Genomic DNA, 13,102 nt, shown 5'->3' on the forward strand with positions numbered 1-13,102 from the left:
TGGAAGCCAGCTTTTGTGCGGTTTCTCTGAAATTCAGCTCAGCCATCCCATCTACAATGTCTTTCTGAACCCTGGAGTGACAGCACTCATACTTTGGTTGTTTTGCTCTATTTTTCTGTGTTGATCACGTTTATTGGCTTTGCCATGTTATCAGTCTCATCCACTTACAGCTCCATGATTGAAGCTTATCTTTGATTCTCACACCTCAAATGCCAGGTACAATGCCCAACACCTAATCATGCCATGTGACTCTTCAGGGAATGGATGTGATGTCAATTGAAACAGCAACCACTCATTGAAATACATAATTCTCTACTTATTGCAGTTATCTTTTTGTTGTTACTACTGTTGTAGTTGTTTTTCTTAGCCATACTGGGTGGCTTGCAGGATCTTAGTTCCATGACCCAGGCCCTCGGTGGTGAAAGCCCAAATTCCTAACCACTGGACTTCCGGGAAGTCCCCTACTGCAGTTATGTTAATTACTTTCCAAGTCAACCCTTCCAAAACAATAATGATATAATTACAAATGAATAATGAGTTTGGCATGTTTTCACTTAAATATCTACCTACAGAATTAAATTAACTTTTCTAAAAAGTTATTTGATTAGAATCTCTAAGAAACAGTCTAAAATGAGCTCAGTGTCCTATTTATCACAGTGAATCTCTTTAATAAAGTTACCTCCAGGCCTCACATTCCAAGAACTGTCCTGTGATCTGCCAGATGCATATAAGCTGGAAATGGTGCCAATTGAGGGAAACTGCTTTCCCAAAAAGAAAACCAACAGTAGATCTAAACAGAATTTCTTTTAAAAAATAAAGGGCATTTTATACTGAAGCCAGAGAATAACCCCTTGTTTTCAGTATTGTTATGTCTGTCCTAAATAGCTTGAAAACATCTATAAAATTAACAGGTCTTTTAATTAATTTTTTTTTTTTTTGTCACCCTACACAGCCTATGCAAAGAAGGCGATGGCATCCCACTCCAGTACTCTTGCCTGGAGAATCCCATGGATGGAGGAGCCTGGTGGGCTGGGGTCACAGAGAGTTGGACACGACTGTAGCGACTTAGCAGCAGCACACAGCCTGTGGGATTTTAGTTAGTTCTCCAACCAGAGACTGAACCTGGGCCCTCAGCAGTGAGAGCAGAGGCCTAACCACTGGACTGTCAGGGAGCTTCCAATAGTTCTTTTAATTGTATTATCAAATCACACATAGAAACATATCTTGAGAATAAATCCAGTCAGCCTCCTCCTGGCACAACCACATTCTAAACATCCCCCATGTATTTACGTTCATAATAATGTATATATAAATCAATTGTTCATAATATTTTAAGAAAAGGAGATTATACAGCCTTCATGGCCATGTAGAGTCACCCAAAATGAGGAAAAAAGAAATAAATTTATTTACAAATTATATGACAGGCACAGTGCTAAATACTCTAACATACCTTATCTTTATCCTCAAAACAGTCTTGCAAGACAGGTACAATTGTGTGTTTTTGTTTGTTCATTTTTCAATAGATGGACTGATGAGAATCAGGGACATTAGCAAATTTGTCAGGTGGCAAAGTTGGGTTTCAGTCCATATTACCTGCCCTGAAAATATATTTATCCTCTGGTAAAATAAGCGCTCACACAGCCTTGAACATCAGCTCATTGCTGCTCTGGCCACTCTGGTCTCATTCCAGACAAGAAGAATTCACCCTGAACTGACATTTCTTGTTATCTGTAGTCTTTGGTGAATTCCTTCTGATCTGGCTTCTGTCCCAATACTTTATTTAATGGTTGTCATCCAATCTAATGAGTTTTTCTTTATCTTAACCTTTCCTGGCCTCTAATTTACAATTTAATAGTACTGACCATCCATCCTTGGTAAAAGACTTTTCTCCCTTGACTTCAGTGATAACTGCATTATTCCTGGTTGGTACATTTTTCTGTGACTTGTCTGTTTCTCATCTTGATTCTTCTGTCCTTTCCAGCTGTCTCACTCTGGACCTTTCCTGGAGTTGAGCGGGAGACTGGCTGTTCAGTGCCATGCTGTCTCTCTCAAAGAAAGCATCTCTCCTGATTTAAGAAACTCTCTTTGCAGCCTTCTCTCTATTTGTGTTGCTGCCCCCTTGCTGGAGCTCTGGTATTCTCTGCCCCTGGGCAATTTCACTTGGCGGCCCTGCCATCATCCAAATTAAACTTATTCCTGCAAAACCACGGCCTCCTCCTAAGAGTACTGACATTCTTTTGGTCTTCTGGGCATGGCGCTTTTCACAGTGAAAATATAAGACTGTCTATAATTAAGTGCCCTGGTAGCTCAGACAGTAAAGTGTCTGCCTACAATGTGGGAGACCAGGGTTTGATCCCTGCGTTGGGAAGATCCCCTGGAGAAGGAAAGAACAACCCAGTCCAGTACTCTTGCTCCACCTGAGGAAAATCCCATGGATGGAGGAGCCTGGTAGGCTACAGTCCATGGGGTTGCAAAGAGTCGGACATGACTAAGCGACTTTTCTTTCTTTCTTATAATTAAGTACTTAAATGTGTATTTTGTCTATGACTTTTCCTCCCTTTCTTTTAAAACCAATTTCTGCAAAATTTAAGATGATTTTTGAACTTTAGTTTCTCTCACATCCAGCTTGTCATCTGCACCATCTCTACACCCTCCTCACTTAAAGGTAATTTCTTCCTGGGCTCCTAACCCCAGCCTCTCCCAGGACCATCCACCTAGAATGCTGAGTCATCTTTCTTAAATACTGTTCTCATCTTATGACTCATTGGAAAACGTGCAATCACTCCTTATTTCCAACTACATAAAATCTAAATGCACTAGCTTGATGTTCCAGATCCTTTATAATCTGGGTATTTCTCCACCTATGCAGTCTTATTTTTTGCTCTGCTTTAACAATAATCTGCCCTGATAAAGTCAACCTCTTCACTCATTCAACTTCAATACCTTTTTTGTACGTCTGCCTCACCTAGAATGCCCTCTGTCCTAACCTGAATAAGGGGTCTTTTCATTCTTCATATCTTTCTTGTTCACACCAAATCATCATGAACCATCCTCCCTTTTAAACTTGCACATGGCTTCAAGCCTATGCCCAGTGCACTTGAATATCAGCTCTCCTGAACTACCTGGTGTTGATTCGCATGCATCATCCTTTAACTGTGCAATCAACTTTAAGCTCCTCCTGAACAAAAATAGTGCCTGTTGTTTACCGCCAAGAGTGTAGTGGTGTATACTGATTGATGCTGCTTAGCACTTTTAATCTAAATGCATATAGCCTGATAAATACAATGATTCAATATTAAAGAGTCATTTAAATATTAAAACGTTTCTTGATTTACTTCTAATGGGATTTCAGAAGTAAGATATTTTTCACATCTAAAAGTAATATATTAAATAAGTAAATATCCAAACTTTAAAAATAGATAAAGGAAGGAGTGATGATTTGCATATAGACACTGTCATTGATTTTAGATTTTGCCTAAGATCCTTTGATAATGTCTTTCCAGGTGACCCATCATGCCATAAATTATCTCTTGACAAGGCTTGGAGGAATAGTGAATCTTAAAGTTAATGTTAGAAGCTACACAAAATTTTTGACTCATTCCTGTTAGAGATTATTTTGATGTGAAGATAGGGCAGTTGCAGTATCATTCATTACAGCAGAGGACCCCCAGTACTGGTCCATGGCCTGTTAGGAACCAGGCCACATAGCAGGACGTGAGCAATGAGCAAGTGAATGCAGCTTCATCTCTATTTACACCTGCTCCCCATAGCTCACATCACCACCTGAGCTCCGCCTCTGATCAAATCGGCTGCAGTATTAGATTCTCATAGGAGCATGAACCCTAACCCCAAAAGTCAAGGCAGAATATCCTGAGATTGCCACAAAACAGAAATAAGAAAGAAAGTGAAGTCACTCAGTCACGTCCAACTCTTTGCGACCCCATGGACTGTAGCCTACTAGGCTCCTCTGTCCATGGGATTTTCCAGGCAAGAGTACTGGAGTGGGTTGCCATTTCCTTCTACAGGGGATCTTTCCAACCCAGGGGTTGAACCCAGTCTCCCACACTGCAGGCAGATGCTTTAGTATAATAAATATAATGCACTTGAATCATCCTGAAACCATCTTCCACTGCCCTCATCCATGGAAAAACTGTCTTCCATGAAACCCATCCCTGGTGCCAAAAAGGTTGGAGACTGCTGCTTTACATCATCGAAGAACAGGTCATTTAAACAATTAATAGTACTCACAACTTTCAGAACTTTATGTGTGGTATAAACTGGAATATATCATGAAAAAGTCTGGATTAGAAGACTCTTGTTAAGGAACATAATAGCCTTACCTTGACATAATCATAAATGCATCTTCGCATAGTAGTTGCTGCCTCCAGAGCAAATGTATGGAAGGTGAGTTTGATGACTTTGTTCACGGGGGCAGTGATGAACCACACACAATTTAAATTCTTGTCATACCTCCCATTAGAATCAGAATCAGGGGAGGCAAAGGTATGGTCTGAACCTGTCATGTAACCACCACATCCTTGCTGAGGCCCTGTGTTAAAACAAAAAAAGACACATCAATATGCAGAGCAAAGAAGGTGAATCTTAAATTTTATGTGGAGGATTTTTAAAATCGTGTAGTTTCTTTTTTCTGTCGCACTTTGATGAACATTATCAGGTTGTACGCAGGCTTCATCGAGCTTATGCACGCGCGGGTGCCCCCTGCCTTAGCTTCTTGGTTATATATTTCCTCTTCAATCACTGATCTGTCAGCCTCTACCAACTCACATCTAGTTGCCTAGAAAAGTGGGTAAACAGATATGGTCCTATATGCATTTTTAGAATGCTTGCTATGATTTACCGGAATTTTTTCTACCCTTGCAAAATCCAATTTTATATAAAATAAAGTATCTTGCATAACAAAACTAATGGAAACTGTGAACACATTTTACCTTTATGTTCTGCTTTCATGAACACTATCAGATTGAAAACTGAATTTAAGAAGAATTTCCCCCACATGCCAAGAAAATTGGCTCTCAAGATATCTTTTATTTAAATAGCCTGGTAGGAAGAGGCTGAGAGGCATTTAACACTCCATTTCACTTAATATTAAACTGTACTCTATATTTTCCAAAAATATGGGGAAGCTGAAGAAGAGGAACTTTGAGAAAAATATCTACTTTGAAATGAAAACTCTGAAATTCAGAATAAAAATACAAAAGAAAGATAAAGAATATTCTCAATGCTTAGTTAGGAAAAAAATATGGCACAGACTCCTCAGAGAACAGGATTTAATTTTTTCCACTCCACAGCCTAAGCTGATGCTTTGGAAAGGAAGAAAAACTTTATTGGTAATTTTGAAATGAATACATGAGGCTGAATTAAGGTCAAAACAGCTCTAGGAGGAATGGAGATGAAATAGGCATTCAAAGTAGTATTCATAAAGCTTGCAATCTACACAAATACTCAGCATTACAAGTTGCATAGTTAAATTCACTGACAGTGGTCTTCCATTTATTTACCTGTCTCGTTTCATTTATTAATATTAATATTAATGTTAAAAGTGAAAGGGTTGCTTTCAACATTAGGAGGCACTATGGTTCAGGACTTGCCTCTTGGCAGGAAAGGCAAACAATGGCTGCCGACATGGGATGCAAAAGATAACAAATGCTCAGAGGGTTTTTCAGTATAGGCGCCTTATTTAGTAAGTCAAGCTGCCCTGTCACAGCTTCTAAGTCAAGTACAACTACAGATTATTTGCACTGTCAGGTGTTTCCTGGAGTTGAAATGCTTCCGAACATCCAGTCCCTGATATATCCATAAGCAACATTGGGAGCAAAATTATTCTGAAACCCTAAGCAATGCTAATCACTCTATTCCTATGAAAGTGAAGTGAAAGTCACTCAGTCGTGTCCGACTCTTTGTGACACCATGAACTATACAGACCATGGAATTCTCCAGGCCAGAATACTGGCGTGGGTAGCCGTCCCCTTCTCCATGTTATCTTCCCAACCCAGGGACTGAACCCAGGTCTCCCACATTGCAGGCAGATTCTTTACCAGCTGAGCTACCATGGATTCCTAGGCAACAGGTCTGCAAAGTGAAGAAAGAAATGGAGATTCCACAGTTTTTGCTCCAATGTGGACTGATTGTTATCGAAGGCAACCACTTAAGCTTACTGAAAAGCCTGACCCGGAAGAACAATTACTAATGAATTGAGAAATTTATTTACCTATTAAATAATGTTTTGTTTGTTAGTCAAGGAAATATATTTATTATCTCTTAATTTTTGTTGGTGTGTAGTTTGTTTACAATGCTGTGTTAGTTTCAGGTGTACAGCAAAGTGAATCAGTCAGACATATACATACATCCACTTTTTTTAGATTCTGTTCCCATATAGGCCATTACAGAGTACTGAGTAGAGTTCCCTGTGCTGTGCAGTCGAGTCTTATTAGTTACCTGTATTTATATTTAGTGTTGAGATGGGAAAAGATGAATGGTATTCCAATAGCAGTGATGTCATAAATCACTAATGATGATACCATTTAGAAACTCACAGGTGCCACAAAAGTGGCAGAGGCGAATTTTGCAAGAAAGGGAGACTATTATTTCAGGCCAAGAGGATCTAGAATGTTCAAGGAGGAGGTGACATTTGATCTGTATCTTAAAGGATAAACTGGACAAGACCATAGAGAAATGGGGTTGGTATTGGCAAGTCCAGGCTGAAAGAGTTTGTAACTAAAGGTTAAGTGGACAAGGACTTACATTTATAGAATTTGATCTATAGACTTTATTCTATAGCTAGTAGGGATTCACTTGAAAGGTTTTTGATCTGAGGAGTGATAGGGTCAGAATGAATGCACTTTCTCATCAAGTCCAACCTAGAAATGCATCTGGAGGAAATGAAACCAGACCTGAGCACATGGAGGAAGTAGGGGAAGTGGTCTGGGCTGGAGGAAGTAGGGGAAGTGCACAGTCAGAGGTCTGTATGCAGGAAAACCGGACTGCTGGGCTTTAGTCTACTAATACATCAGCTCCAATAACTAAATGCTATTTTCTAAAAAAACTTAAGCTATATGTTTTAATCACTATTTGCTTATTAATTGTTACTAGTTAGGTTAATAAGGATAGAATGGCAAATATACTGAGCACTGCAAGTGCCATTACTTACTGCTGATACATACAAGATAAGATACACACTTTTTAGATACAAGACTATTCCTATTGCTACTATTGCTGCTAATGTCTTAAGAAAGAGACACCCTGCTTCAGGGAATCCCAGAGCAGAATCCGCAGCTCACTGACGTGCACTGGCACAGGCTTAGTGGGAGACTGGGTCATTCCTAACTCTTCAGTCTGTCTCTGTGCAGTGGTCTAGAATGGACAGGGAGGCCTGGCGTGCTGCGATTCATGGGGTCGCAAAGAGTCGGACATGACTGAGTGACTGAACTGAACTGAGAATGGACAGAGTATATTTTTCTGTCCACTTGATGCTAGATTTGACTATGTGACTTGCTTGAGACAATGGAATATTAGCGGCCAAGAAGTAGGAAGAGCACATTTAAATGTGCTGATGCTCTTTGGCTTGGACTTTTGTGCTTGTGTGATCCACCAAGAGCTCATGCCCTGGGGACTTGCATGGAAAGCAGACCTGGCCCTAGCCTATACTGTAGAGCCAAACACGCTCAGCCTGCATCCTGAAACAGGCAGGCAAAACAGCCTGATGATCCATAGGTAATAGAATTAATATTCCAGGTATAAGCCACTGCATTTTGGATAGTCTGTTATATGGCATTATTGTGACAATAACTGACCAATACAAAAATAGCTTTTTCCAGTTATCCAACTATAATAGAGTATATTGACTCATAAAATGAACACACAGAATAAAGAAAATGGAGAACTAAAATTATCAGATAATCCTGGCCCAAATAGTCAAATAACTGAAGTAAATATAATATTATATGAGTGAGTTATATAATTCAAATTCTATATATTCTATATTATATGAGTAAACATATTATATGAATAAACAGTCAAATAATTGAAGTAAACACAATATGATATGAGTAAATATCTTTCAGTGTTTGTGGCATAGGAAATGGAATGGTTATACTTGCTCTGATTCCCTACTTTGATATTTAAACCTAGCATAACTGCTCTGTGCTTCTGCCCCTCGTAAGGCAAAATGGAAATGGAAGCCTATGTCTTTGAGGAAATATAAAGACAAATATTATCAAATATTACCAAAAAGTACTATTGCCATGTTACTATTTCTGAATTTCAACAATAGTAGGATACAGGGAAAGAAAAAGGCAGAATTCTGTAACAATGAAATAGTGTCATATATTTGTTTACTATATCAGTATTTTAGAATTCCTTTCTTTGAGCTAGTCTATGACTTTAACCAAGACTTTAGTCTTGACTTTAACCTAATGTTCTTTAGCATCACAAACTCACCATCTTCTTTGTCACTACTCATGTTTCTACCATCCAGCCAGCTCCCACCCATCAGCAACTTCCTGATGTTGTGTCAGAAGCACTCTGGAAGACCCACTCTGTGCCAGAGAACAAATGTCACTCTAACCTCCTAACCAAAGAAGAAACACTTCCTACAAAACAGCTCTGTCTTTAGAGAAAGCAAATGTTGGTTGGGCTTCCCTGGTAGCTCAGCTGGTAAAGAATCCGCTTGCAATGCAGGAGACTCTGGTTCGATTCCTGGGTTGGGAAGATCCCCTGGAGGAGAGATAGGCTACTCACTCCAGTATTCTTGCCTGGAGAATCATATGGACAGAGGAGCCTGGTGGGCTACAATCCATGGGGTTGCAATGAGTCAGACACGACTGAGTGACTAAGCACAATGTTTGGCTAAAGAAATATTGGAAACACAAATGCAATAAAAAGCATTGAGATCTGGGTCCAGATCTACTTAATTAAAAATCAGTAACTGAATCCTCAATTGTCTCCCTCCAGTTATTAAACTTCAGAGTGAAATTCAAGCCAGAATAAATCTGAGGATAAGAAATAGCTATCTTATCTAAGAGAAAACATCTGGAAGGCTTCATTGGAGGCAGATACATTTCTAAACAATTATCTTGAGAACTGACATTTCTGCAGCTGACACTGGAGGAGGCTGACATTTTATAGAGGTCTTCTGGATAGGATCTCTCTCCATCTCTGGACAACCGCTACTTGGACAGATGGTGGCAGGCCAGCTGGACTTTCAGATAAGGATCGGCCTGACTTCAGGCATTTTCCTGTTCCCCAGCGTGTAGTTGAAGGGAGCAGAACATAAGCACAGGAAACAGAACACAAACGCATTTAAAGCTGGTGCCTTAGGGAAATGAGAGTTCCATAATCCTGTCTTTGAGTACATCTTACTATGATTTTCAAAGCTGCAGTGTATAACTGCCCTACACCAGTGAATTCATTTAAAAAGTTCACCTAAGCTTCAGATGAACATGTCTTGTCTTTTTCACTAAAAGTAAATTGAAGTTGTTATTCTACTCCCTGGGCTTCTCTGATAGCTCAGTTGGTAAAGAATTTGCTTCAATGCAGGAGACCTGGGTTCGATTCCCGGGTCAGGAAGATCCCGTGGAGAAGGGACAGGTTACCAACTCCAGTATTTTTATATGGTGAATTCCAAGGACTATATAGTCCATGGGGTTGCAAAGAGTCAGACACGACTGAGCAACTTTCACTTCACCACTTCACTTCACTTCATTCTACTCCCTAACCCTAAACGTCACCGATTCTAAGAACAATTCAGTCACTCAGTCGTGTCCAACTCTGTGACCCCATAGACTGAAGCACTCCAGGCCTCCCTGCCCATCATCAACTCCAAGATCTTACTCAAACTCATGTGCACTGAGTCGGTGATGCCATCCAACCATCTCATCCTCTGTCGTCCCCTTCTCCTCCTGCCTTCAATCTTTCCCAGCATCAGGGTGTTTTCAAATGAGTCAGTTCTTCACTTTAGGTGGCCAAAGTATTGGAGTTTTGGCTTCAGCATCAGTCCTTCCAATGAATATTCAGGACTCACTTCCTTTAAGATGGACTGGTTGGGTCTCCTTGCAGTCCAACGGACTCCCAAGAGTCTTCACAGTTCAAAAGCATCAATTCTTCTGTGCTCAGCTTTCTTTAGTCCAACTCTCACATCCATACATGACTACTGGAGAAACCATAGCTTTGACTAGATGAAACTTTGTTGGCAAAGGAATGTCTCTGCTTTTTAATATGCTGTCTAGGTTGGTCATAATTTTCCTTCCAAGGAACAAGCATCATTTAATTTCATGGCTGCAGTCACCACCTACAGTGATTTTGGAGCCCCCCAAAATAAAATCTCTCACTGTTTCCATTGTTTCCCCACCTATTTGCCATGAAGTGACGGGACCAGATGCCATGATCTTCATTTTCTGAATGTTGAGTTTTAAGCCAACATTTTCACTCTCCTCTTTCACTTTCATCAAGAGGCTCTCTAGTTCTTCACTTTCTGCCATAAGGGTGGTGTCATCTGCATGTCTGAGGTTATTGGTATTTCTCCAGGCAATCTTGATTCCAGCTGTGCTTCTTCCAGTCCAGCATTTCTCATGATGTACTCTGCATATAAGTTAAATAAGCAGAGTGACAATATACAGCCTTGACATACTCCTTTTCCTATTTGGAACCAGTCTGTTGTTCCATGTCCAGTTCTAACTGTTGCTTCCTGAACCTGCATACAGATTTCTCAAGAGGCAGGTCAGGTGGTCTGGTATTCCCATCTCTTGAAGAATTTTCCAGTTTGTTGTGATCCACACAATCAAAAGCTGTGGCTGTTGGCAATTTGATCTCTGGTTCCTCTGCCTTTTCTAAATCCACCTTGAACATCTGGAAGTTTATAGTTCACATACTGTTGAAGCTTGGCTTGGAGAATTTTGAGCATTACTTTGCTAGCCTGTGAAATAAGTGCAATTGTGTGGTAGTTTGAGCTTTCTTTGGCATTGCCTTTCTTTGGGATTAGAATGAAAACTAACCTTTTCCAGCCTGCTGAGTTTTCCAAATTTGCTGGTATATTGAGTGACCAAGGACATGAGTTTGAGCAAATTCTAGGAGACAGTGAAGGACAGGGAAGCTGCAGTCCATGGGGTCACAAAGAATCAGACAGGACTGAGCAACTGAACAACAACTGCCTTAACCAGACACCACATTTTAAGTTATGTTTGCAAGAAAAATAAATCTAAATTCTAAGTGGTTTCTGTATCCTGAGTTAGGTTTTTTGTTTGTTTTTAGTAATTTCACTCAGATTGATTTACCTTAGACATCTCATTTTGAGACTCAGTCTAGTTTAACATAGAATGTGTACTTAGTCCTGTAATATTTGGGACACATTAAGCTAAAATACTAACAGAAACATAATTTCAGCCATTAATCATGAGCTATAGTCACAAGTAAAAGAGCAATGCAATGTACAGAGAATTTAGAGTAAGGAAAAGGATATCATTAACTTTTAATTTATTTTGCATTATTTTGGTATTACTGAAAACACTTTATATATGCATTAATAGTCTCTTCATGAAAATGAAGGGTACTTCATGAAAATCAGTCTCACCAACTTTGAAATTTTTAAAATGTCTTATTAAGTAATATACAGTGATATATAATCATGTCAATTGATGTAGGAAGAGGATTGACAAGATCCAACATACATCATGACATAAACTCAGAAAACTAAGAATAGAAAGGAATTTTCTTAACTTGATAAAGAGCATCTATTGAGTTGGTCAAAAAATTCATTTGGGTTTTTCCATAGGCTATTATGGAAAAATACAAACAAAATTTTTGGCCAATCCAATACAAAGAAAACTTATAGTTAACACGGTACTTAAGGATGAAAACTATATGCTTTCCTCCTAAGATCAGGAACAAGACAAGGATATCTTTTTCTCACCACTCATATTCAACAAAGTATTGGAAACTCTTGCTATCGTAATAGACGAGAAAAAAAATGCAAACTGCAGAGGAAAAAAACAAAACTGCCCCTATTTGCAGATGCAGAAAATTCAAAGAAATCTACATAAAAATTCCTCGAATTAACAAGTGAGTTCAGTAAGAATTCATGATACAAGAACTATATACACAAAAGTCAATCACATTTCTATAAACTAACAATGAACATATGGAAAGTGAAATTAAAAATACAATTGTTTTAAAGAAGATAAAATACTTAGGTATACACTTGATGAAATATATATAGAATTTACATGCTGAAAATTACAAAGTGTTGAAAAAAATTAAAGATCTACATAAATGGTGAGACATACATATTTAGGGACCGGAAGACTCAATCTAGTAAAGATGTCAACTATTCCCCAAAATGATTCATAGTTTTAATTGTAATTCCTATCCAAACCCCAGCAAGATTTTTCTGTTGACATAAGAAAGCTTATTTTAAAACTCAAGATAATAGAACATTATCATCATCAAGATAATAGCATATCAGTAGTACACCAAGATAACAGAACATTATTTAGGGCTAAAAAATGACCTATCAAGCCATGAAAAGATATAGTAATATACAACTTAATGTATGTTAGTAAGTGAAAGAAGCCAATTTGAAAAGGCTATATACTGTATGATTCCATCTAGATGACATTCTGGAAAAGGCAAAACTAATGAGACAGTAAAAAGATCACTTATTTTAAAATTTACATTGAAAGGCACAGGCTCTTGAATTGCTAAAATAATCTTGACAAAGAAGAATAAATTAGAAAGGATCAGTCCACCTGTTACTATACAGCTACAGTCATCCAGATAGTATGATATTAACGGGAAGTTAGATAAATGGGTCAATGGAAAAGAAGAGAACATCAGAAATAAGTTCACACAAATATGTCCAAGTGATTCTTTGCTGTTTAGTTGCTAATTTGTGTTCGGACTCTTTTGCAACCCCAAGGACTATAGCCCATGAGGCTCCTCTGTCCATGGGACTTCCCAGGCAAGAATACTGGAGTGAGTTGCCATTTCTTTCTCTTAGGAATCTTCTTGACCCAGGCGTTGAACCTCTGTCTCCTACCTTCTTGACAGATGGGATTCTTTACCATTGAGCCACTTGGGAAGCCCAAGCGAT

General features: G+C 38.9%; 1 protein-coding gene across 1 annotated transcript in view; it reads right to left on the bottom strand.

The window, feature by feature from the left end:
- CUBN (cubilin) overlaps nt 1-13,102 on the bottom strand; it is a 272,327-nt gene that overhangs the window by 18,850 nt on the left and 240,375 nt on the right. Inside the window, exon 60 of the mRNA XM_005687978.3 lies at nt 4,341-4,549. Coding sequence (XP_005688035.2) covers nt 4,341-4,549 — 209 coding nt within the window. The remainder of the gene's footprint in view (nt 1-4,340; nt 4,550-13,102) is intronic.

Source organism: Capra hircus, chromosome 13, assembly GCF_001704415.2.
Source record: "Capra hircus breed San Clemente chromosome 13, ASM170441v1, whole genome shotgun sequence".
Taxonomy (NCBI): Eukaryota; Metazoa; Chordata; class Mammalia; order Artiodactyla; family Bovidae; genus Capra; species Capra hircus.